The sequence below is a fragment of the Gossypium hirsutum genome, chromosome D10, assembly GCF_007990345.1.
Source record: "Gossypium hirsutum isolate 1008001.06 chromosome D10, Gossypium_hirsutum_v2.1, whole genome shotgun sequence".
Classification (NCBI taxonomy): Eukaryota; Viridiplantae; Streptophyta; class Magnoliopsida; order Malvales; family Malvaceae; genus Gossypium; species Gossypium hirsutum.
The window spans coordinates 47,146,051-47,173,158 of NC_053446.1; the positions used below are offsets into that span (position 1 = coordinate 47,146,051).

At 34.7% G+C, this 27,108-nt stretch overlaps 2 protein-coding genes across 2 annotated transcripts; both read right to left on the reverse strand.

Moving 5' to 3' along the window:
• Positions 1–1,347: 1,347 nt before the first annotated feature.
• Positions 1,348–5,493, reverse strand: LOC107915522 (AUGMIN subunit 2). Its single transcript, XM_041101985.1, has 7 exons — positions 5,449–5,493; positions 5,178–5,348; positions 4,254–4,284; positions 4,130–4,170; positions 2,821–2,889; positions 1,754–1,867; positions 1,348–1,681 (listed from the first exon to the last, which is right to left on the reverse strand). The coding sequence occupies exons 1-7, from the start codon at positions 5,491–5,493 to the stop codon at positions 1,433–1,435; spliced, it is 720 nt and encodes a 239-aa protein (XP_040957919.1). The 3' UTR covers positions 1,348–1,432.
• Positions 5,494–22,209: 16,716 nt separating this feature from the next.
• Positions 22,210–26,353, reverse strand: LOC107915523 (uncharacterized). Its single transcript, XM_016844672.1, has 4 exons — positions 26,174–26,353; positions 24,185–24,434; positions 23,670–24,133; positions 22,210–22,299 (listed from the first exon to the last, which is right to left on the reverse strand). The coding sequence occupies exons 1-4, from the start codon at positions 26,351–26,353 to the stop codon at positions 22,210–22,212; spliced, it is 984 nt and encodes a 327-aa protein (XP_016700161.1).
• Between the last annotated feature and the right edge of the window lie 755 nt (positions 26,354–27,108).

The window sequence follows — 27,108 nt, forward strand, 5'->3', positions numbered from 1 at the left end:
TCAAGGAGTCGTGGGAATTCATTCTTCACCCTTAAATTTGCCAATGATGATTTCTTGGAGGGTTGATTAGAGACATTAATTAAGTTTGTTGAGATTTATATCTCAAATGGTTCAATTAGACATTTATCCTTCTATCCATTATAACCATCGATTTATTTAATCTATCTTCCACTTTAAATTTCGTCTATTTATTTATTTTTATATTGTTATTATTATTTGTTATATGTTATCAAATTTTTTCATTTACTATTTTCGACTTATTTATTACTAAATTTGTTAATTTCTTTTTTCCAAATTAAATTCAAATCTTTATTTTTTGATTCAAACAATTTGAATTCGATCTTTCTTCTGTTTCTTCTGTTCATTCCGTATCATTCTTTCATCTTAATGTCAACCTAAAACAAAAAGCATAGCGTTTCTGAATATAAAAAGAAACCAATCTAATAGATATTCAATTACATATCAATTATGAGTTGACGAGCTTGACAAAACAGCAGAATGTTTAACCCATAAAAGACTTCCCCCATTTTTTTCATGTATATTGAATACTAATTTAGAGAAGAAGAGTGCACTAGAAAGGAATCTGTGAAAACTTACTTAGAGTTGGTGAGTTCATCGGTGAAAGAGTTGGAGGTGAGCCGACGATAGAGCCTGTGGGAGGGCTGATGAGGGGAAGAAAGGCAGGTGAGAGAACCCGGTACTGATGAGTGAGGAGGCCAGAGACTGAATATTTTGTTTTTTTGGGAGTGATGTTTCACACGTAAAATTTGGGTAAGTTCTTTTACCGAAATTTTTTTCCCTTTGACCAACAATGGTTTTTCTGTTGACTTGGTATATTTTCCTGAACCAACAATGGGAACTCGTATATAATTTTAGTAATACTTTGCTAAGTTTGTTTAGTAACTAGGATTTCTGCTGTGGACTTGATACGATTGCTTGCCTTTCTGCAATTTCATGGTTAGTAGTTCATGTTCTTTGCTGGTTCCGATTTATCTCTTGCTTGATTTATCTCAATTAAATGTTACTTGTTCCATGAAATATTTCATCAAAACAAGCTTTTAGCGTCGTTTTTTTAGCCCTCTAGACAACGTTGCTAAATTTTGCGGCTTTTTATTTTAAAAAAAAAACCGCTAAAGAACATGACCTCTAGCGGCGCCTTACCCACAAACGCTGCTAAAAAACATGACCTTTAGCGGTACTTTTATTACAAACGCCGATAAAAGCACCGTTTTTTAGCGGTGTTTATAAAAAAACGCCACTAACTTTGACAGATTTGTAACATTCAATTTTCATCCATATACAACCCTTCCTGTAGCATGAAATCCAACCAAAAACAGCAAACCTAAATGATACTTCAAATTCAATGAAAGATATATGATATAAATTGATAACTAAAGTATAATTCAAAATATTCTTACAATAATGTTAAAAGTTACAGTGTTAAGAATATTCTTACAATAAGAAAACTTGTTTCGTTTTTCCAAGCCGGAAGAGTTGTGTGCTCTGAGTCTCCTCCTATTGCTCTATGGGAGGGATCCTTGGCTGGTGTTGTTGGTAATGGGGTTGCAGAATGCCCCACTCTCAAATTTTGAAGTGTTACAAATGACTCTCTCGATGCAGACATGAACTCAAAGAATCGGGTGCAGGATGCTAATGCAACTGGAATTGGACGGAGCATCTCCTGTGTGAGGAAAAGGAAAACAACATCACATAAGAGAGGCAAAACAGCATCAAAATGCATCTTTAATCCTACCCCCCAAACTGAAGGAGGCTCCTTAAAGTTTTGGCTCCATTGAAAATCAGTAACAGCAGCTGTCAATGCACCATAATCACTTGCGGCCTTCATCAGTAATTCGGAAAACTGTTTCTGCATAAATCCAAGTAAAATGGCCTTTAGCAGTAAAACTAAATCCTTCTCTCTTTTTGGTTCACAAATTGAAGTAAAACAACCAGCAAAAAATCCTAAATTTGTTATTCTTGTTTTCAGCTTATTTTTTGTATGGAAGAATACTTGAGCACTAAAACGTGCCTAATCGTGCATTCAATACTTTAACATGGCATTATTTAGAAAATTGCATTCGAATATATGATTTTTTTTCTAATATCTACTGTTTTGTATCGTTCAACAAACTAATATCCTAAAACTTCTCAATTTCCATTCTGATACTACAAGGTTCGTATGCAATGGGAGGAATCGAAGTAACTGACTCGGTGCATATCCAAAATAACTATATCAATAATCCAATTCTCCTCTGACCTTTTATCATAAACTAACAAAAAATTCGCACAAGAGTTCATATCTATCAGACCCAATTGCAATGTCATGAAGCCCAATGGGCAGCATGTTAATCTTTTTAATGATTAAATTTTCATGTAAAATTGCATAAAATCTGAAAATTTGGAACTGAATGTGGAATATGTTGTTTTCACTAGTATAACGTAACAAAGCAGATAAATACAAATTGAGGACAAGATTGGGAAAAAAGTTAAACAAATAAACTGATATTTAAAGTATGTTCATAACCAACAAGTACTTGATCCAGGATCATGTTTGGTAGATTGTGAAGTTGAAAGTTTTTTCAGGTGATCTTCACCAGATATGAATATTCTGGTTCAAGAAAACAAAAGTAAATCTCATCTTTAAAGTAACTACCAAAAATGCATGATGAAAGTAGCAACCTAAACGTCTAGTTCCCATGTTCCACTATAATAAACTTTCAACCTGTAAGCAATCATCACTAGACCAAGGAAAACAAGAACCAAAATCTCAATTTTTTTTTTGTGCTTATATTTAAACTAAACCCCAGAAGAATGAAAAACCTGATATTCTGCTTCCACGGGAATGCAATCTAGGGAATACGGCTGTTGCAGACGAGCTATAATTCGATCCTGCCAAAATAATAAAGCAAGAGAAAAATAGTCAGATGATAAATGAAGTCATCTTGGTTGTGTGATATGAAAAGTAGGAATACAATGTGTTAGGGCAAAGACAATATCTAATTGTGGGAACCGTCTTAGCTATGGACAAATTTTTTGTTTCTGTTTCCAACACAATTTTCTTGGGACAAAATAAATAAGCCAATGACATGGACCTCACAAGGGTATCAACACAAACAGGTCAATATGGTCTGAAATCCATGAATAATATATAAACAACAAAGCCTTCAAGGATCACCAATAAATGATATGCACATTTCTGTAGTTCCATTATTGTTTACAGCACCATTTTGATAAGAACTTTGAAAGTTGAATTTTGGTCTGGGTCATGGGAGTTTTAAAACCAGACATAAAACTTAATAAGAGCGGAAATAAAATCTCACTTATCTTCCTAACTCTATTGACAAGTAAAAAGATCAAAAGGAATTGTTGCAGAAAGTAGTGGCAGAGAAATTCCAAACCACCTGTAAAATGGAAGTCATGTGCTGCACATATGAGTCTATATTTATAAAATTCATAAAAAAGATATCATGAGGCAATCTGGACAGTCGCGTGCTAAAGGTAATTCATTGTTAAAGATGGGGGAAATGAGCTAATAACATGGCACTCCAAGCAACAACTGTAATAACCTCTTGGCTCTTCCATTTACCAACTCAGTAATTATTACATCTTAATAGCTTATTTTCTATATATTGCATGGATGTTATCAAATAATGCAATTGTACAGGTTAATGAGTTCTATGAATGATTCAATAGAGAATATATTTTTGATCAAATCTTTTGTATTATCTTTTTATTTCGTTGCCTCCCCTTACGGATAATAAAGATAACGACTTGGACAGAGTTATAATTATATTTTAAATTTTCAGGTCACATAGTTATAAAATGCCTTGTGGTAAGTGTAATATATTATTATCACTTATATAAATGAAATATTACTTCACATACCACTAGTTGATGCAATGCGATGTTTAGCAAATTGAAGATCGATGATAATATGTTTAAAGAACTGACTAGTGATATCAAAAGTATTATATGCTTGTACGAAGCAAGTCACTGGGGAATGGACCTAGAACACATACTAGATAAAGCCCTTGCTTTCGCAACATTGCACTTAGAGTCCTTGGTAGTAAGCCAATCATGCCCTAATCATCTCAGAGAATTAATTGGAAATGCATTGAAATTTCCTTACCACAAAGGCATGCAAAGGGTGGAAGCAAGGCACTGCATCTCCTATTACAAAGAATAGTGGAGACTTTATTCATGGTAGTTGAAACTCTAAATATATAAATATATATAAACAATCTAAATCTTACTCCATATTGTTTCACCAATCTTATCAGTTTCCTATAAATAGATAATAGATATCAACAGTAAGAAAAACCCTAGGAAAAACCTATTAAAGAAGAAGAAAAACAAAAAATAAATCTTATAAAAGAAAATGAAGAAAATGCATTGTTTTATATATCACCTGTCTTCATCATCTGTCCATTGACCCTTGATCAAAGCTGCAGAAGCAACTTTCTTGTTTCTCTTCACTACCCCCTTAGGGAAATCACCTTTCATTGATGCCTTCATTTCCGTGTTATTACTGTAGTTGAATCAGCAAGATTAAGTTAAAAACAAAATTCATTGTTTTCTACAAAATACTTTTAAATTTTACATTAAAATATTTTCAAATGTATACTAAAAATTGGAGTGAAAACTACATAAACATATGAAGCTACAAGGTTTTAGCGTGAGTTGTCCATTTATTTATCATTCCTATTTTGAACGAACAAACATGTAATTGAACTGCTCATTTATTTTATTTTCAATAATAAATCCAACCCTAATAAATACTCGAGAGTTTAATTTCTTCTGGTCAACTGTAAACCTGTAATATTATTCGAAAGTGCCAAACAATGAACCTTACCAGCAGTAAAAAAACAATGCGGATAGAACCCTAAATTTACAATTCCAGCAAAGAGATCATATGGTTTTGAACGTTAAACTCTTCTTAAAATTAACCATTAAAAAGGTGAGGGGGGGGGGAATGCCAAACGATTTCAACTTAAGCATCAAAAACCCAAATTCATTACACAAACTACAGCGAGGAATGAGGAGTTTGAAATTGCGTGATTGGAAAATTGAACTTATAAAACCCAATAATTAAATATAAATAAAATCTACCAAAAAGAAAAGAAATTATGAGACGCAAAGCAAATGGAATTGATTAAGAAAAAGAAAAAAGGAGGAACCTGAGAAGGAGGAGGGGGAACAGAGAAACCAAGATCGACGGCAATGGAGAGAGCATCGGACATTCCTCCGATGCGCCTCAAAGGCTTCTTCCCAACCCAAGTGGTATCGGTCCCAAGTGTTGCAAAACCTGCTTGAGCCTCATCAACAGCATTATCCACTATCTCGTATACCTAATAAAAAGAAATTACCAAATGGTGCAAACTGACACGTCCAATGATAAAAGAATGTACAATACAAAGTGGGAAATGAACGAGGGAAGGTAATTCTTACAATACGATCCAAGAAAAACGAAGAGATTTCAGGTGTCGAACACATTACAATACGATCCAACGGAGATGTAGAGGGCTGCCAATTTGGGGAAATTGGGGGGAAAAAATAAAGGGAATTGGGGTAGTGGAGAAATGGTTTGGGAAAAATAAAATGGAGAAAAAAGAAGATTTCAGGTGGGGGGAATCGATTTTGGGAAAAAGAAGGGAAAAAAAAGGAGAGGAGATTTCATTTGGAATTTTGGGATAAAAAATATAATTACAAAACATTGTGTCTTGCGCTCGACTTTTTTCAACTTTTATATTGAATTATTGTATTTTTATTTTTTAAATAAATATTTTTTTAACTTTTAAATAATATTTAAAAGAATTAGATAAAATTATAATTTTTAGTTTTTGTATTTTATTTTTATTTGTTATAATTTGGTCCTATCCAAAATAGATAGTTACCTATCAATATCAATCTGTTACTTTTTTTAATTATTTATCAATGTTTTTTTAAATCTAATATTTAAATATATCAAATGGTCTAAATTAAATATTTTTAAATATAAAAACATTAATTGATTGTATAAAATTTCATCATTTAACAAATCTCAAGTAAACCTTAAATCTTTAACCATTTAATATATATAAAGTTTATCTATTATCTCTTAAAAAATTTAAACTATAATCATAATTTTAATATATTAAAATTAATATTATCACTTTTACAATTATATAAGAAATTATTTAATATATAAGTTAAAAAACACTAATTAATCTAAACCCTAAGTCATAAAACATAAACCTTAACCTTTAAACCTTAAACCCTAACCCCTAACCCTTAAACCATAAATTATAATCTCTAAACTCATAATCCATAAACCTTAAAATAGTAACTCCTAAACTTTAAACCCTAAACTATATACCCTAAATCATAAACCTTAAACTATAATGATAATTAATTCAATATTTTAAAATTAATACTATCTCTTTTACGATTATATAAGAAATTATTTAATATATAAATTAAAAAGCAATCAGTCATGTACCTAAAAAACTTTAAAATTATTTTAAATAATAGTATTTTAATTTTTTTCATTTTTAACAAATATTGTTCTGTGTTTTTACTTTCAATTTTTTTCTACATGTCATTATTTTTTTCTGAAGAATTTAAATATTCAATTAAAAATAAATTGTATTTTAATTAATATAAATAAACCAGTTAAATAATAAATAGATAGATAAAATATTTTTTTGGCATTTTTGGTAAAGCACCGCTAAAGCTCGATCTATAGTGGCGTTTTTCAAAAAGCGCCGCTAATGCTCGATCTATAGCGGCGTTTTTCAAAAATCGCCGCTAATGCTTGATCTATAGCAGCATTTTTCAAAAATCGCGCTACTCGATTTATAGTGGCGTTTTTCGAAAAGCGCCGCTAATGCTACTAAAGCTCAACATGAAACGATGACGTTTTGCTTAATTTTTTTGCAGCATATTTCAAGAAGCGCCGCTAATGGTCGACCTATAGCGGCGTTTTTAAAAAGCGCTGCTAATGATCGATCTATAGCGGTGTTTTTCAAAAAGCGCCGCTAATGCTTATCTATAGCGGCATTTTTTATCCAAACGCCATTAAAAATGCCGCTAAAAACATGTTTTGCTGTAGTTAATTATAGTAGATTTGATTTGGAGCTTTGTCTGTTGTCACTATTTTACTAGTTTCCATGGTCGATATTTGCTCTAATTCATATTTCTTGATACACCCAATGCATATTCAAACATTATCATGGGCTGTGATCCCTCAAAACCCTCTAAATAAATGGAAAAAATTAGAAAAATGAGTATACATATATTACTATTTAAAATAAATTAGGCTGAAATAAAAAGAAAAAAAAAAGGAAATCTTTTTTTTTTTGAAAGAGGTGGGGGCAATGATGATATATAGTAGCGATGGGGGAAATGGAAAAATAAGGTAAATTTTGATGATTAAATTGCGGCCATTTGTTTGAGGGTTATTATACTTATTAACTACTACATCACTCTCCCACAAGAGATTTAACAGCACTTAACGAAAATGGATCAGAAAAATAATTTCGATTAGTTAAGTGATCAAATTAAAAAAAATTGATAGTTAAGTGACCAAAAAATAAAAGTGGCCAATAGTTGGGTGACTTTTGATGTAGTTTTACCCTAAAAAATATATATTAATATATTAATTAAGTTCATATATTAAATTTAAAAAAAAAAGTAATTTTTGACTATTTAGATTAAGTTTAAATAAAAATTTAAAATTATTTAATTAGATGTTGAATCAAGTCAAGTCGACTCAAAGTGAAAAATTTATTGTCTAAAATCATGCTTAGGGATGAGCGTTCGATCGAATCAAATCAAATCGAATCTAATGAAAAAAATTCTAGTTAATCTAGTTGAAAAATCATATTTTATCATCCTAATTCGATTTGAAATTTTCTCGAATCGAGTCGAGTGAGATGTAATTCAAATCGAATATATTTGTTCGAGTTAAATTTTAAAAAATGACTTTGGGTCCTTGTAACCAATGTCCTCCACCGTAATCAAATTTGCCCACGGTAATCAAATTTGTTATTAACTTTCATCTCCTCATAATTTATTTATTAATCTTTTATATACGGGTTAGCTTCTTTGTTTACTTAGTTGCTTCAATTATCTTCTGATTTTTGTCACTATGTATTTTGAAATTAAAATATATATGAAATATAAAAAATGTGAATTTTTAATAAAAGTTGTCTTAAAGATAAAATGTGAAATTGATATCAACATAAAATTTTAACACAAGTATTTTATGGCATCATCAATAATTAAATTTTAACAGAAATTTATAAACATTTAATATGATTAAACAATTCAATAATATAAATAGTACAAAATATGAAATTTAATTTAATAATATAAATAGTAGATATAAATAAAATTATTACTATTTAGGTTTAGAGATTTTTTTAGACGATTTTTTATTTGGGGTTAAAGGGTGAAAAGTAAAAATTTAGGGATAAAATAAAAAGTTTTGAGGGTTGGGAGAGTAAAAATTTGGAGGGAAAGTAAATAGGGGAAAATATTAAAAAAATATTGGGAGGGGAAATGAGTTTGAGGTAGATGGGGGTGGGATAGGAGAGAAGTAAAAGTTTTGGAGGGAAAGTGGGAGGGAGTAAAAGTATTGGGAGGAAAGTAAAAAAGTTTGAAGATTTGGGGTAAAAATATAAAATATTATAGTTTGATATTCGAATTATTCGAGTTTTTCGAATTCAAAAATAAAACTCAATTCGAACTCGAAATTTTAAAAAATTTTGAGTTAGACTCGAATAACTCGATTCATTTAACTCAAAATTTGATTTTTTTTTTGATTTTTTGAAGTCAAATCGAGTTTTGCTCACTTCTAACCATGCCATGCCACCTCAGTTGGCCAAATCTACGTTAAGCTTAACTCTTAAGGGGTTTTGGTTCACAAAAGGTAATATATTACCTCTGGTAATAAGATTTTCAAAATATAAAATTATTTGATACATTATCAGGTAAATTCTATTACCTTCTTTATTTTATTTGGTTGAAATATAAGATTTTGTTATTTTATTGATAACTTAAAAGTACATTTTATTAAAGGGTGGTAGTAAAATTTGTTTTATTATTATTTATTGCACAAAGTTTGAAATTTATAGTAATTTATTTTGTTGATAAACTAGTGGATTTCTCTATTAAATTAATATTATGCTTGTTTCTCAAATAAGTAAGTTGAAATTGGGAAGCAAAAATAAATAGAAGGCGTTTCTTTTGATAAAAGTGATAAAGAACAATAGAAAGTAATATATATTAAAACATGTTATTTATTAGGTTTTAAAGGCAACTTTAACCAAAATGATTTAAAAAATAATGGTAAATTTGTTATAAAAAGAAGAATGGGACTTAAAATTAGGGCAAATTTAGAAAGATTGGATTGGGTTGTTGAGAGGTTTTAATGGAGTTCTTAGAAAAGTAGAGTTAGTTTCACTTCATTGAATGTACCGTTTTTAGTTAATTTAGGATTTTTGTTAGTTAATTCTTGATAGTCTAACTTGATTTTTTTTTTCTTTTGCTTTGATTGTGGTTTTAAAGTGAAAAAAGTGTCAAAAATTCAAAGGCAAAAGGAAAGGGTAAGGTGTTAAAGGAGTAGTCGGTTTTCAGTTTGTGCTCTTTAATTTTAGATATACTCTATGCTTTTGTCTAAATAAACTTCCTAGGTTCTGATTCGATAATTTTGTGATTAAATTGTTTATTGGTGATTGAAATAATTGAATGAGATTATACTAAGGATGCAGTTGAGCATGTGATGATTTGACATGTTGAATTTTTTATATGATTATTAAATATGTTAAATGCGAGAATTTAGTTGATGTTTTGATGATTAATGTTGTGTCAAAGTGTTAACTGTTGTGTTGAATTACAAGTGTTAATGTTAAAAGTAGCTTTATTAAATAACATTGGAAACTTTTTAGGTATAATTGACATGTCATAACATATACATAGTTGTATATGTGGATGAGCTTAATGCACTTGGGAGCGTTGTATCATTGTGTTCTGCACATTCTTAAGGTATCAATTGGCTAAGTTGTATTTTACATGCAGTGAAGTATTGTTATCGTATATCATATTATTGTGCTTTATACATCACTTTTCGAAAAATTGGTTGGATATCTGTGTATTTGGATTACATTTCCATGTTTGGTTAATTAGGACAAAACTTGACAAATCTAATATTGTCTAGTGTGTTTGGAAAACCTTTTGAAGCATGTTTGCATGACTTAAAGTCTTATTTTTCTACAATTTTGTGTCTTGAGACATGGGACCATGTATCGATACATTGGATTTAGTATCCAGACTTAATTCCTATTTTAAAAAAAATAGACTCACAATTGACGTTTTAAGGCTTGATTGAGCTCGATTTTTGTTTGTAATGATTTGTGGATGTTTGGAATTATTTAATTGATGTTTATAACTCAAGTTTAAATGCACTTTGATTGTATGATTGATCATTCGGATCATCCTGGTGACCAATGTGGTGCTCTTTGTTCGACTGGGTTTCCAAATTAGGCACGAGGTAGGGGTGAGAAGAAGTCAGTTTTAACCGAAAAAATGGATACATTTGGTTTTTTTTTTATATTTCGGTTTTGTCAGTTTTAGTGGTCTTGTCTGTCTCAGCATAGATTTTTTTGGTTTGGTCGGCTAGTTCTCGATTTTTAAATTTCAAAACCAAACTAATAAAAAAAATCGATTTATATTATATTTTTTTTTGATAGATTTAAATTGGTTTGGAAAAAAATTGATTGCTCATGACCGTGTTACATCAAATTCTTGACCTAGAAGTTATTTTTTAAAAATAAAAATAAATACATAAAATGTTTTCTCAAACCACTTAAGGCTTGGGGATTCCTTAAAAACTTGAACAAGTATTAAGAATAAAAATAAAAAATAAAAAATAAAATTTTAAACACTTAGAGTGAGTTTGGATGAATGTATCGTTTACCTGCGATTAATGTAAAAATAATAATGATGGTGAGATTAGATAATGTAGCGACACTATAGCGTGAGACAAAAAGTAAGCTAAACGCACCGCACCGCACTCAATTGCCCATCTAAATCCACCCTTAGTACCTTTCTGAAAAATAGTATGACAATCTAATTGAAAATTTTATGAGTCTTGATACGAGCCAAGGAGGTGACACTCAAGGGGTTGTTTTTCCTAGTGGTCCAATCACTCGAAGCAAGGCATGGCAATTAAAATCAAAGATGAATGCTTTTGTCCAAGACTTTGTTGCTACAAATTTAAGTCATCATGTTCGTGACGTTGACAAATACGGGAATGCAATTCACTGGACCAATCTTGGAGTAGTGAAAGCCAATGAATTGGTGGATTAATCTTTTATGTATATTATTATTATTATTTACTTAATTCTCATTGGTTGGGACACATCACTTATGAGTTAAGTAATTTTATTGGTTAGGTTATTATTTATTTATTTTCTTAGATAATTTTAAAGAGTTTTATTAGGATTCAATTACTCTTGTAATTTTCCTATAAATAGGCTTGCTTTCTACACATTGGGGGAATAATAAAAAAGAGAGTATTTGTTTGCTTTCAAATTTGTGTGAGGCAAATTTTTGAGAGTAGAGTGATTCTTCTCTTGCTATTTAGTTTGGAGTTTGTTACTTTCGAGGGTATTTCGAAGTTACAAATATTCAAATTTCTTTCCCGTTCATCGGTGTTTCTAGAGGTTCTTCTTCTAAGGGTTTCGTAGGGAGCCGCTCAATCATTGGCGTTTTTGGTTACAAGTTAACCAAGGGTTCCATAGGGCAAATCTATCCTTTTATTATTATTATTATTTAACTAATTTTATTTATTCTCGTTTTATTTCTAATTTGTGTTTCTCTTGTGTCTAGATCCGGGATTTCCGCATCAGTTGGTATCAGTTTCAGGCCATTCGGTGTTATTTTTGAAGCTAAAATCAAATCCGAAACGAGTCAAAATACCAAAAACACTTTTCATCGGTTTCGTCGATTCTCTTTTTTTTTGAAGTTTGTGTTTATTCTCCTCTTATTCTTTAAAAAAAAAAGCAAAAGCGCAAAAAAAACTGCAAAAAAAAGAAGAAGCAAAAAGTGTAAAAAACCGCAAAAAAAAAGTTGCCTACCTTTCATACGTAGGTTTCTTCTTTTCCTATTATTGTTATTGTTTTTATTTTTATTTTTCCCAAAATTGAATTTCTTTTCCTTCTTTTTTTCTTGACTCAAGTATAATTAAAGCTTCAATTTTTGAAAATCTTAAGACACCAAACGTTTCCGACTTTTTTTTTAAATTGGGTAGAGTTTTCTTAAGTGTTCTTCTTATTAAAGCTTTTCTTTGACTCTAGAGTTAGGGATCGTTGCAGGTCTACGTTTTTTTTGTTTCTCTTACGCTTTCTAACACTTTGTTTCTTCTTGTGTTAGCAGATATTAAAGGCACGCACAATTCCTTCATCCGTGTAGCCTCCATTACAAATTGCCTCGTCAAGTTTATTGGCCTCTTAGAGCAATTAGGGTCTTCATTGTCTCTTTGAAGTTTGCACCTCCGTTATTTGATCTTGATTAGTAACCATCTCCAAACATATTTACAAGTTTTGAATCATTCAGAGAGTTATTTTTTTGAGACCTAACGAGTGAGGTTATTATTATTATTTTTTCTTTCTTGTTCTTGTTTGTTTGATCTTTCACAGATACCATGCCGCTCACTAGATCCCAAACTAGTAAAAATGAAGAGGATGAGCAAAAAAGAGAGAACGATCCTTTGGTCGAGTTGTTACAAAAAGAGATGAAAAAGTTGCAAACTTAATTCGAACATCGCATGACCCAGATGTTACAAGAGCAAAGGGAGTATCTTGATACAAAACTTACAACTCAAGAGAGATACATTGCCGATAATTACAAGAAGTTGAACGAAGCCTTTATAAGCCGATCAAATTCGTGAGATTGAACTTTTAAACGAAGGGAGGACCATGTTTTTGATGATGACTTTGAGTCCGAGTATGTACCTAGAGAAAGGTTGGAACGAAACAATGACACCCCCAAACCTAAATTTCCTTCTTTCTCAGGGAAGAATGATCCTGATGCTTACCTTGATTGAGAGGAAAAGATGGAAGCAGTCTTTGCTTGTTACAATTACTCTGATGAGAAAAAGGTAACATACACTGTCGTTGAGTTCATTAATTATGCACTAACATGATGGAATCAATTATGTAAAAGCAGGATTCTTTATAGAGAGCAACCTGTTACTACTTGGGTTGAAATGAAGCGCATCTTGCGAAAATGGTTTGTTCCACCATACTATTATCGAGAACTCCATCAAAGACTCCAACATCTTGTTCAATGAGATAGATCTGTGGATGACTACTACAAAGAGATGGAGACTATTCAGATTAGAGCCAATCTTGTTGAAGAGGCTGAGGTGACTATGGCTAGATTCTTTACTGGCCTAAAGCCTGAGATTGCAAATCGAGTTGAGTTACAACACTACATGGATGTTGAAGAGATGTTTCAAACTGCACTCACCATTGAAAAGCAATTACGAAAGAAAGGGACAACGAGGGGTGTTAGTTCAGTTTCTAATCCTGCTTGGAGAGGAAATTGGCAAAAACAAGATGATAGATTGTGGAATGGGAGAGATGCACAGTTCAAGCCAAATGAGCCTAGAACTTACTCCAAAGATAGAGGTATACCTAATTCACTTAAAGGTTCTACTTCTACTAATCGAGCTCCATCTTCTTCTTCTACTTCTCCTAGTGCCAATAAGCAGCCAAAAGATATTACCTGCTTCAAATGCCAAGGAAGGGGTCACTATGCTCGAGAATGCCCTAATAAAAAGTCATTGGTGATTCGAGAAGATGGCGAGGTTGATTTTAAGTCTGATAACGAAGATGAGATGCCTCCTTTGGAAGATGCTGATGATGTGCATACTCATGATGAGTATGAAGAATACTTGAAGTATGGTGAGAAAGCACTTGTTGCTCGAAGGGCTTTAAATGTCCAGTTTAAAGAGGAAGGGCACGAACAAAGAGATAACATTTTTCACACGAGATGTTTGATTAGTGGACAACCTTGTGTGAAGCATCCAAGGCCATACCGCTTGCAATGGCTGAATGATAGTGGGGAGGTAAAAGTATCTAAACAATTCTTAGTTTCATTTTCCATTGGTAGATACTCTGATAAAGTTTTGTGTGATGTTGTTCCAATGCAAGTTGGGCACATATTACTTGGGAGGCCATGGCAGTTTGATCGATGAGTAAATCATGATGGTTTCCTTAACCAATATACCTTTGTGTTCCTTGGAAAGAAGTTTACTTTGGCTCCACTTTCTCCTCAAGAAGTCTACAATGATCAGCTCAAACTTGCTAGTGAGATGGGTAAGGGAAGTGAGGTAAAATCATTGAAAAAGTTTGAGAGTAAAGAGGCCCTTAGTGTTAAAAGCCAACTTAAAGGCCCAACATTGGTGAGTGATTGCACACACAAGTCACGAGATGAGAAAGTGAGTTTATTCGCTAGGTTTTGAGATATCAAATTTGCTCTTTGTACAAAACAAACATTTGTAATTATTAGGTTTAGGGAAAACTTTGTTTTGACTAACCCTGATACACATTTGCCTAGTTGTTTTGTTGATCTTTTGCAGGATTTTGAAGATGTATTTCCTTTAGAAATGCCTAAGGGATTACCTCCTTTACGAGGGATTGAACATCAAATTGACTTTGTGCCTAGTTCGAGTATTCCGAATAGACCAGTCTATCGAAGCAATCCTGAAAAAACTAAGGAGTTGCAAAGGCAAGTTGAAGATCTTTTAGAGAAAGGGTTGATTCGTGAGAGTCTAAGCCCTTGTACGGTCCCTGTACTTCTCATCCCAAAAAAGATGGTTCTTGGAGAATGTGTGTTGATTGTCGTGCTGTCAACAAGATTACGGTAAAGTATCGATATCCAATTCCTCGATTAGATGATATGTTGGATGAGCTTAATGGTGCATGCATTTTCTCTAAAATTGACTTAAAAAGTGGTTACCATTAAATAAGAATGAAACAAGGTGATGAATGGAAAACTGCTTTTAAAACTAAGTATGGCCTGTATGAGTGGTTAGTCATGCCATTTGGCTTAACTAATGCTCCTAGCACATTCATGAGATTAATGAACCACATACTTAGACCTTTTTTAGGAAAATTTGTCATTGTGTATTTTGATGACATACTGATTTATAGCAAAACTTTGAATGATCATGTTGGGCATGTTAAATTAGTATTGGATGTGTTAAGGCATGAACGACTCTTTGCTAATCTTGAAAAATGCACCTTTTGTATGGATAAGCTTGTTTTTTTGGGTTTTGTGATAAGTTATACAAGAATCCATGTGGATGAGGAGAAGGTAAAGGCAATTAAAGAATGGCCTATCCCTAAAACTGTTTCTGAGGTAAGGTCTTTCCTTGGGTTAGCCGGTTTCTACCGCAGGTTTGTTCGTAACTTTTCTACAATTGCTTCGCCTTTGACTGCACTTATTAAAAAGGATGTATCTTTTCATTGGACATATAAGCAAGAATTAGCATTTAATGAACTTAAAGATAAATTGTGTAATACTCCTATTCTTGTTTTACCTAATTTTGAAAAGACCTTTGAGATTGAATGTGATGCTTCTGGTGTAGGTATAAGTGCCGTCCTCATACAAGATAGTAAACCACTAGCCTACTTTAGTGAGAAACTTGGTGGAGCACATTTGAACTATTCGACCTATGATAAAGAGTTGTATGCCTTGGTAAGGGCATTAGAAGTTTGGCAACATTACCTTTTACCAAAGGAGTTTGTGATTCACACTGACCATGAATCACTTAAGCACTTAAAGGGACAAGGTACGTTAAACAAGCGACATGCGAGGTGGGTTGAATTCATTGAATCTTTTCCTTATGTTATAAGGTATAATAAAGGTAAAGATAATATTGTGGCTGATGCTTTATCAAGGAGGTACACTTTACTTAGTACTTTGCATACTAAGTTATTAGGTTTTGAGTATCTCAAAGATTTATATGCCACTGATTCTAATTTTGCAAGCATTTATGACGCATGTGAACATGGTGCATTTCAAAAATTTTATAAGCATGATGACTATCTTTTTCGAAATAATAGACTATGCTTACCAAAGTGTTCAATGTGAGAATTGTTGGTTTGAGAGGCTCATAGTGGTGGTCTTATGGGTCATTTTGGAGTCACTAAGACTTATGATGTTTTACATGAGCATTTTTATTGGCCTAACATGCGAAAACTTGTTGAGAAAATTTGCTCTACTTGCATTACTTGTAAACAAGCTAAATCCACTGTGATGCCTCATGGTCTATATACTCCTCTTCCTATTCCTAGTTCACTTTGGACTGACATTTTAATGGATTTTGTAATAGGTTTACCAAGGACAAAGCGTGGACGAGATAGCATCTTTGTGGTTGTGGATCGATTTTCTAAAATGGCTTATTTCATTCCATGCTATAAGACTGATGATGCAACCCATGTTGCCGATCTATTTTTCCGTGAAGTTGTGAGATTACATGGAATCCCAAGGACTATCGTTTCCGATAGAGATGCAAAATTTCTTAGTCACTTTTGGAAGGTGTTATGGGGTAAGTTAGGTACTAAACTACTTTACTCTACTACATGCCACCCTCAAACTGATGGTCAAATCGAGGTGGTAAATCGAGTTTTGGGATCTTTGCTTAGAGCCGTAATAGGTAAGAATGTTAAATCTTGGGAAGAATGGATACCCTATGTTGAGTTTTCTTATAATCGTTCTGTTCATTCTTCCATAGGTTTTACTCCTTTTGAGATTGTATATGGCTTTAATCCACTTACTGTTTTAGATTTGCTTCCTTTACCTTTGAATGAGATTGCTAATTTAGATGGTGAAAGGAAAGCTGATTTAGTGAAAGAGATCCATGAGAAGGCTCATAAAGCCATTGAGAAAAAGAATGAGTCCAATGCACATCGAGCTAATAAAGGGTGAAAGCAAGTCTTGTTTGAACCTGGAGATTGGGTATAGGTACATATGAGGAAGGAACGATTTCTTTCTAAGAGAAAGAATAAACTTGATGCACGAGGGGATGGACCATTCCAAGTACTCGAGAAAATAAATGACAATGCTTATCGCATTGATCTTCCCAGTGAGTATAGTGTTAGTGCTACTTTCAATGTTTCTGATCTTTCTCCTTTTGAATTTGATGTAGGTTCAGATTCGAGGACGAATCTTCTTGAAGAGGGGGAGAATGATACGAGCCAAGGAGGTGACACTCAAGGGGTTGTTTTTCCTAATGGTCCAATCACTCGAAGCAAGGCACGACAATTAAAATCAAAGATGAATGCTTTTGTCTAAGACTTTGTTGCTACAAATTTAAGTCATCATTGTTGACACCATTTTTTGGATGAAAACGGGGTCGACTTGGGTTTTGACGAAAACGAATAAAACGGAAGTTGCCACCAATCCTTTTGATGAGGTGTGATTGGATCACCTTGAAAACTGGTTGTTTTTAATAAACGATTTTGTTTTTTATTAAAACAACAATTTTGGTCCATGAAATCCAAAAAAATGGGTTCGGGAGTCGGTTACGCACGAGGAAGGATTAGCACCCTCGATACGCCCAAAATTGGTACCTAGTTGATTACTTAATGTCTTAGCATCGAAAAGCTGAAAACTTTAAAGAAATTCAAAATACGATCCTAAAAATTTCGAATGGCATGGATTAAAATTCAAGAGGATATTTAGCAATTTGGCTAAACGTGAAACCGAAACCCAGCACCTTAGGGCACGTTCCTCGAATTTCCAAACGCAAAACATTGCCTTATTTTTGAAAAGTTTTTAAAAGGATATTCAGCTATTTGGTCGAACGAGAAATCGAAACCCAGTACCTTACGGCACGTTCCTCGAATTTCCAAACGCAAAATATTGCCTTATTTTGAAAATTTTTGAAAAGGATATTAAGTCATTTGGTGGAACGAGAAGTCGAAACCCAGTACCTTAGGGCACGTTCGTCGAATTTCCAAACGCAAAACATTACCTTATTTTTGAAAAGTTTTTAAAAGGATATTTAGCTATTTGGTCGAACGAGAAATCGAAACCCAGTACCTTAGGGCACGTTCCTCGAATTTCCAAACGCAAAATATTGCCTTATTTTGAAAATTTTTGAAAAGGATATTAAGTCATTTGGTCGAACGAGAAATCGAAATCCAGTACCTTAGGGCACGTTCCTCGAATTTCCAAACGCTACATATTGCCTTATTTTGAAATATTTTCCTTTTTTTAAAAAACATGATATTCACGTGCATGATGGAATAATAAACATGATTATGTAAAAAAAATGAACAAAACGAATAATAAATCAATCATGCATTCCATAGAAAATAAATAAATTAAAGCATAAAAATGAACATATAAACAAATATATAAATGAACATAAAAATAAAGAAAATTATATAAAAATCATAAAATATATAAAAAAACGTATGTACATAGGTGTATTTTAAAATTATTAAGTAAAATACATATATAAGTATGTATACATATATTCATGAGAAAAAAAGGTATATAGATATACGTACATAAATATGCATACATATGAAAATATTTATATATATTAGATAAAATATATGTAATGTATAAACACTTATATAGTAATAATATAACATGGCACATATATTTAATATTACATAATAATTATTAATGAATATATAATGATAATAATAATAATAATAATGATAATAATGGTAACGTTAAAATAATAAAGTTAACAAAAATTGACTAAATAATAACAGATACTAAAAAAGGGATTAAATCGAAATGAAATAAAACATATAAGACCAATTTGAAATAAAGGAAAACGAAAAGGATCCAATTGCAATGCGCGTAAAAATGGAAGGACCGAAACAGAAAATAAACCACAGACCGAAAACACAGCGTTGAAATGGGCCAAGTCGAAACAAAAATGAAATTGCAGGGGCTAAATTAAAAATAAGAGAAAATAACGAAAAAGGATCAAATTGTAACACGCTGCAAAATCAGGGGGACTGCGCTCGCAAATAGCCCAAAAAATAAAAACACACGGATCCCCTGGGTCGGGTCGGGTCGACGCACGAATCCCCCTGTCTTAAACGGCGCCGTTTCAATCTGGGTATTTAAACCCAATTTTTCTGAAGAAAAAAAAAAGAAATTCATTTTAACTGATCCCCTAAAAAAAACCCCATATTTCCTCTCAAAAGCCAGGCCTTTGGGTCACCAGCGCCGCCGTTGCGCCAACACGGGCGGTGGCCAGCCTCGCGCAAGAGGGCAATTTAGTTCCCGCTCCAAGGCCCGATTGAAGGCAAAACCCGTCTAACCGAAAGATCCAAAGGAGAGACCCCCTAACTCAGACTTTCGAGGCCAATTTCAACGATGGGCAGATCCCAACGGCTGCACAACCAAAAACGAATCAGGTGAGTTCTCTTCTTTTTCCTTTTCTTTGATTTATATATAAATAGACAAAAAAAGAAATATAAATAAATAAAAAAATTAAAACATCTATGAACGGAAAAGAAAACTCCAAATCACCTTGACTCTTTTTGTTCTTATATTTATCTGCTAATGTTCGTTTTTGTGTTACCAAAATCGCTAGAAAAAAAACCCAAAATTACATATTTGATGGCTTTTTATAGCCGAAAGAAAGAAGAGAAAAAATAGGTTTTTCTTCGTTTCTGCTTGCGTGTTTGCCATCTTCTTTACAGGTGATGTGACGATGGCGGTGGAGTTGGTGGCTACCATAGGAGTGGCGGTAGGTCTGGGGCAAGTGGCCGATGGGACATGCGGCGGCAGTACTAGGTGCGGCGCTAGGGTTTTAGACTTTCTGAAACCCTAGTTTTGGCTGTTAGCTTGCTGGGCTAAGACATTGGGCCTCGGGTTTGGGCCTGTTCTGTAATGGGTTAGGTTAGGCTAGTTGGGCTGGTGGGGTTTGGGTTTAATTGTTAACAGGTTTTGTGTTTTGTTTTTGCTTGGGCTAGAGGTTAATTGGGCTCGGGCATGAAAATTGGGCTTGTACAGCTGCCCCTCTTTGCTCGTTGTCGTGTAACGAGAACAAAGCAAAGACTAGGAAAGACCAATTTTTGCCCGGTCTTGCCGAGTCTTGACTCCTCTTGACGCTTTTCTTTAAGTAGCTTTCTTCCAGTCCACTGTGCCTTGTTGCTTCGATCCATTCCACTGCAACATTAGGGATATAAGACCTGATACGATCCACTCTACTGTAATTTCAGAGAGATAAGATCTGTGGTTTTAATCTGCTCCGCTGCAACTTCAGAAGATCTGACTACTAGGTTCAATCTACTCCACTGTAATCTCAGGGAGATAAGATCCCTGGCTTCAATCTGATGTGATCTACTCTACTGTAACTTCAGAGAGATAAGATCCTTTATTTCAATCCGCTCCACTGTAACTTCAGAGAGATAGGATTACTAGCTTCAATCTACTCCGCTGTAATCTCAGGGAGATAAGATCTGCAATTCTTCGGTCTGCTCCGCTGTAATCTCAGGGAGATAAGACCTGACGCAATCTATTCTGCTGTAACTTCAGAGAGATAAGATCCTTTAATTCGCTCCACTGTAATCTCAAGGAGATAGGATTACTATCTTTGATCTGCTCCGCTGTAATCTCAGGGAGATAAGATCTGCAATTCTTCGATCTGTTCCACTGTAATCTCAGGGAAATAAGACCTGATGCGATCCACTCTACTGTAACTTCAGAGAGATAAGATCCTTTAATCCGCTCCACTGTAATCTCAAGGAGATAGGATTACTATCTTTGATCTGCTTCGCTGTAATCTCAGGGAGATAAGATCTGCAATTCTTCGATCTGTTCCACTGTAATCTCAGGGAAATAAGACCTGATGCGATCCACTCTACTGTAACTTCAGAGAGATAAGATCCTTTAATCTGCTCCACTGTAATATCAGGGAGATAGGATTACTATCTTTGATCTGCTCCGCTGTAATCTTAGGGAGATAAGATCTGCAATTCTTCGGTCTGCTCCGCTGTAATCTCAAGGAGATAAGACCTGACGCGATCTACTCTGCTGTAACTTCAGAGAGATAAGATCCTTTAATTTGCTCCACTGTAATCTCAAGGAGATAGGATTACTATCTTTGATCTGCTCCGCTGTAATCTCAGGGAGATAATATCTGTAATTCTTCGATCTGTTCCACTGTAATCTCAGGGAAATAAGACCTGATGCGATCCACTCTACTGTAACTTCAGAGAGATAAGATCCTTTAATCCGCTCCACTGTAATCTCAGAGAGATATGATTACTATCTTTGATCTGCTCCGCTGTAATCTCAGGGAGATAAGATTTGAAATTCTTCAATCTGTTCCACTGTAATCTCAGAGAAATAATACTTGTATAATGAACCTAATTATGCCTAATGATTAGGATGACATAATCAAAATGAAACAAATGCTCTTAACTAGACATGTGTGAATGGTGTTTGCATGAATGCAGAATTTTATTTTTCGTGAATGATTTCGCTTAGATCATCATTACTTGAAGTTTATTAAGGCTTTGTATCTGATGTGTTACAGCACCCTCTTGCTTGACTAACTTTGCTAAAGGAACACTTAGCCAAGTTGTCCCCCACTGTGAACGTCAAAGTTCAACCCACTGGGACATAAAAATTTGCACCACCAATCTCCCACTGTAACCCAAGGGTAAAAAGATACGGCTTTTTCAATCTTCTCCTATCGCAATTCAAGGATACAGAACGTGAAGCTTTTGGTCCTTTATCTTATTCCCAAAGTGTCATATCAAATGCTCATGCACAAAATGAGGAATTTCTTCTTCGAAGAAACCTCTTCATATTGCCTGGTGGTTATTGCTTGCTTGTTCATTGAAGCCTTGTCACCTAGCACGACATTTGTCATTTTGTTTTATCCACATTTGACAACAAAGTTTAAAAGGATAGTCCTGATTTAGACTTTTTCCTTTTAGACATTTCAAATTTGGTGTGTTCTAAACAACGGTCCTGTTTCAGGTTCCTTCATTATTTAGAAATTTCTAGAGTAATATGCAAAACTCATTTGCTTGAACATTCAGTCTATTGAAAGATTATCGCAACAAACAAACAATATGTTATTGAGAACAAATCTCAAATTTTGCTAAGATAAGATGAAAATAGACAAAATGAAATTTTATTGGGGAACAAAGCTTGAAATGAATACATCAATCAAGACAATGAATTTTGCCAAGATTCAGAATATAAGATAACAACAGATGCCCCAGATATCGCAGCACGAGTTTCCCTGCATAAGGTTTTCTAAAGACCATTTAATATGTGTTTAGGGAATCTACAGTATTTTGTCGATATCCCAAGATGTCGCCTACCCTTTCTTGTGATTCAGGTATAGCGAGACCAACACATGCCCCAGATTTTTAATCAAAACTTGAGTTGTTCCGTTCACCTCATGCCGCATCAAAATTTGAGCCGCCTTTTTCAGGTTTTCAACTCAAATCCCCTTTGGTCTCAAGGCGCCCTTTACGGGTTTTCACCTTGGTCTCTCCTTTTTTTTTAGACCCCTTTTTCAAGTGAAATATTTCTTGACTGAGTCTGAGTTCACAGGATTTGGTAGGCTTTTACCATCTATCTCGCTCAAGATTAAAGCTCCTCCTGAAAAGGCCTTTTTAACCACATATGGACCTTCCCAATTTGGCATCCATTTTCCTCTAAAATCCTTTTGTAGAGGAAGAATCTTTTTCAAAACCAAGTCCCCCTCGTAAAATTCTCTGGGACGAACCTTTTTTGTTATAGGCTCGCATCATTCGTTTCTGATACATCTGACCATGACGAATAGCTTTTAACCTCTTTTCTTCTACCAAGTTTAGCTGGTCATATCGAGATTGAATCCATTCCGCCTTATCTAACTTTAGTTCAGCTAATACTCGGAGAGAAGGGATTTCAATTTCTATGGGTAAAACTGCCTCCATCCCATAGACTAAAGAAAACGGCATTGCCCCCGTAGAGGTCCTAACAGAGGTACGATATGCCAGAAGAGCAAAAGGTAATTCGTGCCAGTCTTTGTGGGTTTCAGTTATTTTCCCTACAATTTTCTTGATATTTTTGTTAGCTGCTTCCACGGCACCATTCATTTTTGGACGGTACGGTGACGAGTTGTGGTGTCTGATCTTGAACTGACTACAAACTTCCCCTATTGAGTTGTTATTCAAGTTCAGTGCATTATCGGATATGATCCTTTCAGGCATCCCGTATCGACATATGATCTCTTTTTTCAGAAACTTGCTAACTGCTGACTTCGTGACGTTTGCATACGAAGTAGCCTCCACCCATTTAGTGAAGTAATCAATAACCACAAAGATAAAACAATTCCCATTAGAAGCCTTTGGAGATATTGGCCCGATAACATCCATTCCCCACATGGAGAAAGGCCATGGAGAAACCATAACATGAAGAGGTGACGGTGGTGCGTGCATTTTGTCACCATAAATTTGACATTTATGGCACTTTTTGGCATAATTAATTCAATCCCCTTCCATGGTGGACCAATAGTACCCAAATCTCATAATTTGTCTGGCCATCGTGAAGCCATTGGCATGCGTTCCACAGATACCTTCATGCACTTCTTCCAAAATTTCTTTAGCTTCGACAGCATCCACACATCTCAACAATACTTGATCTTTTCCTCTTTTATACAAGATATCCCCATCCAAGACATAATCAATGGCTAATCTCCTCAATATCTTCTTATCATTTTCCGTCGCATGGTCAGGGTACTCACGACTCTTCACATATCGTAATATGTCATGGTACCAGGGGTGATCATCCTTTTTTCCTTCATTGTCGATGTTGCAACAATGGGCTGGAGCCTCATAAATGCTGATCTGGATAGGCTTCATATCCTCTAGCTTGTTCACTTTGAACATAGAAGCCAGGGTAGCCAAAGCATCAGCCATCTGGTTCTCATCTCGTAGGAGATAACTAAAGGTGACACTATAAAATTCCTCCATCAATTCCATAACCAATTTTCGATAGCGGACTAACTTGGGATCTCTTGTTTCCCATTCCCCTTTGAGCTGGTAAATTACTAATGCAGAGTCCCCATATATCTCTAGCACCTTAATTTTCCGCTCTATGGCTGCTCGGATGCCCATAATGCAAGCTTCATACTCAGGCATGTTATTTGTACAATCAAAATCCAATTTGCTAGTGAAAGGGTAATGATCTCCATTAGGGGACACGAGTACTGCCCCGATTCCGTTGCCTATAGCATTTGAAGCTCCATCAAAATTTAGCTTCCAAGGACCACCTTCTTGGAAATCTTTTTCTATAGTTGCAACATACATCAAATCTTCATTTGGGAAATCAAAGTTCAAGGGTTCATAATCCTCCAGCGCTCTACTTGCCAGGAAGTCCGCTATTGCACTTCCTTTTACAGCCTTCTGGTTCACATAGACTATGTCAAACTCAGATAGGAGAATTTGCCATCAGGTTATTCTTCCATTCAAAGCGGTTGATTCCATCAAGTATTTCAAGGGGTCCAATTTAGAAATTAGCCAGGTTGTATGGTACAACATGTACTGTCTCAGTCTCCGAGTTGTCCAGATCAGGGCACAACATAACTTCTTGATTGGTGAATATCTTGTTTCGTATTTGGTGAACTTCTTACTGAGATAGTAGATTGTTCTTTATTTTCGTCCTGTCTCATCATGTTGACCAAGCACGCATCCCATGGAATTTTCAAATACTGCCAAATACAGTATGAGCGGTTTGTCTGGGCAAGGTGGCATCAGCACTGGGGTGTTGGACAAGTAATGTTTCACTTTTTCAAAAGTTTTTTGGCACTCCTCATCCCATACACCTGGATTATGTTTCTTAAGGAGACGAAATATGGGGTCACATTTCTCGGTTAATTGTGAAATAAACCAAGCGATGTAGTTCAGTCATCCTAGAAAACCTCGAACCTCTTTTTGAGTACGCGGCGGAGGTAATTCTTGTATTGCTCTTACTTTGTTAGGATCAATCTCGATTCCTCTCTCACTGACCACGAACCCAAGCAATTTTCCTGATCTGACCCCAAATGCGCATTTTGCTGGATTTAATTTTAGCTAAAATTTTCTCAACCTACTAAATAATTTCTTAAGGACCTGCACATGTTCATCTTCCGTTTTAGATTTCGTAATCATGTCATCAACATAGATTTCTAATTCCTTATGCATCATATCATGAAACAGTGTTACCATGGCCCTCTAATACGTTGCCCCTGCATTTTTCAACCCAAATGACATCACTTTATAGCAAAAGGTTCCCCATAGGGTTATGAATGTAGTTTTCTTCATATCCTCAGGATGCATCTTAAATTGGTTATATCCAGAGAAACCATCCATGAAAGAAAACAGTAAATGCCCTGTTGTATTGTCTATCAAGGTGTCGATGTGCGGCAAGGGAAAGTTATCTTTTGGGCTAGCCTTATTTAAATCTCTATAATCCACACACATTCATACCTTCCCATCTTTCTTAGGGACAGGAACGATATTGGCCACCCACTCGGAGTATTTGACCACTTGCAGGAATCCAGCGTCGAATTACTTTTGCACCTCCTCTTTTATTTTTAATATAACATCTGGCCTCATTCTTCGGAGTTTTTGCTGAACTGGTTTGCAATTTTCCTTTATAGGAAGTCAGTGAATTACAATGTCAGTACTTAGCCCCAGCATATCTTGATATGACCATGCGAAGACATCTTTGAATTCTCGAAGCAACTCAATGAGGTCTTGTTTTACTTCTTCAGCTATGCATGTGCCAATCTTCACCACCTTTCCCTCTTCCAGGGTCACCGTCTCTACTGTCTCCTTGTGAGGTAGGATTTGTTTCTCTTCCTGCTCTACCATCCTCAACAAGTCCGGAGATAGGTTGCAATCTATGTTATCTTCAAAATCTTGAGATTCCTCTAAACACATATCTCGTTCGAAAGGATTTTCTAAGTCCATAGTAGGGTCACTCATGTCATTGATGTCTTGGGACCTGTTATAAATACCGAAAAATGTACAAGGAATGTATGAATTTAAGGATTCTTATTTAATATGGTCACGAATGAAATGAAAGAATGTTTTGAATATTACTCTGAAAAAGCTCTAAAAACTTCAGGCATTTCTTCTGCAGTCCAATTGTTTAAAACACTCTCAGGTTCAACGAGATAGATGCCTGATGTACTTCCTTCTTCAGATTTTTCTTCAGATATGGCATTGATGTTCAAGTTTCCTAGCATTTCCTCTGTGATCTCCCTTCTTGGAGTCCGCAGTCCAGAACACATAATTCCTCCCGATACAAAGGTCTTAGATATGTGGGGGAAAGCCATCGGTTCCCAATCAACTTCTTTTCCATTCAAACGCGCATTCCTTCTCTCTTGTCTTTTCTCCAACTCTTTTCTTCTTTGCTTAGCATTTGGTTTAAATCCTAAACCAAAACGGTCTTGCTTGTCCTTCAGCACTGGTGCCTCTATCCTTCCTTAAAGACATCTTCCCAGTCCCCTTCCGAGCATAGCTCCTTTCCCAACTGTCATTTGTAGTCCCGTCCTCGTGGCTCTAGATATGCAGGGCATCGGGATCTTCTTTCCCTCAATAACAGAGGTTGCATTTACGAACTCTAAGGATCGAAAAGAACATTCAACCGCCTCATCATCTGTTCCCAAATATGGTGCGTCACTGGTTACCGATGCAATGATGTCTTCCTCAGCGTCAATCGTAATTAACCGGCCTTCTGTTACCAATTTCAACTTCTGGTGTAATGATGAAGGCATTGCTCCTGCTGAATGAATCCAGGGTCTTCCTAACAAGCAGTTATACGAAGGCTTGATATTCATCATTAAAAAATCCACCTCGTATATATTCGGGCCAATCAAGAGGGGTATTTCTATTCTTCCCATCACCTTCCTTTCAGTACCATCGAATGCTCTCACTATATTCTGACATGATTTCATGTGAGAGCTATCCATCGGTAACCTTTTCAAGGTGGATAGGGGTAAAACATTCAAGGCTGACCCATTATCAATTAGCACTCCTGCTAACGCATACTCCCCGCAACGAGAAGTGATATGTAATGCTTTGGTGGCTC

Bases quoted from the DNA above. Each gene is read 5' to 3' on its own strand.
- LOC107915522 (XM_041101985.1), bottom strand. From the start codon at position 5,493: ATGTGTTCGACACCTGAAATCTCTTCGTTTTTCTTGGATCGTATT. The intron at 5,349-5,448 runs GTAAGAATTACC...TCTTTTTATTAG, and splicing joins CGTTTTTCTTGGATCGTATT to GTATACGAGATAGTGGATAA. The intron at 2,890-4,129 runs GTAAGGAAATTT...TTATTTTGGCAG, and splicing joins ACCCTTTGCATGCCTTTGTG to GATCGAATTATAGCTCGTCT.
- LOC107915523 (XM_016844672.1), bottom strand. From the start codon at position 26,353: ATGGCTTTCCCCCACATATCTAAGACCTTTGTATCGGGAGGAATTATG. The intron at 24,435-26,173 runs GTTTTAAACAAT...GTGAACCAGAAG, and splicing joins ATCTCGTTGAACCTGAGAGT to GCTGTAAAAGGAAGTGCAAT. The intron at 22,300-23,669 runs GTATTGTTGAGA...AATGGTCTTTAG, and splicing joins ATAAAAGAGGAAAAGATCAA to AAAACCTTATGCAGGGAAAC.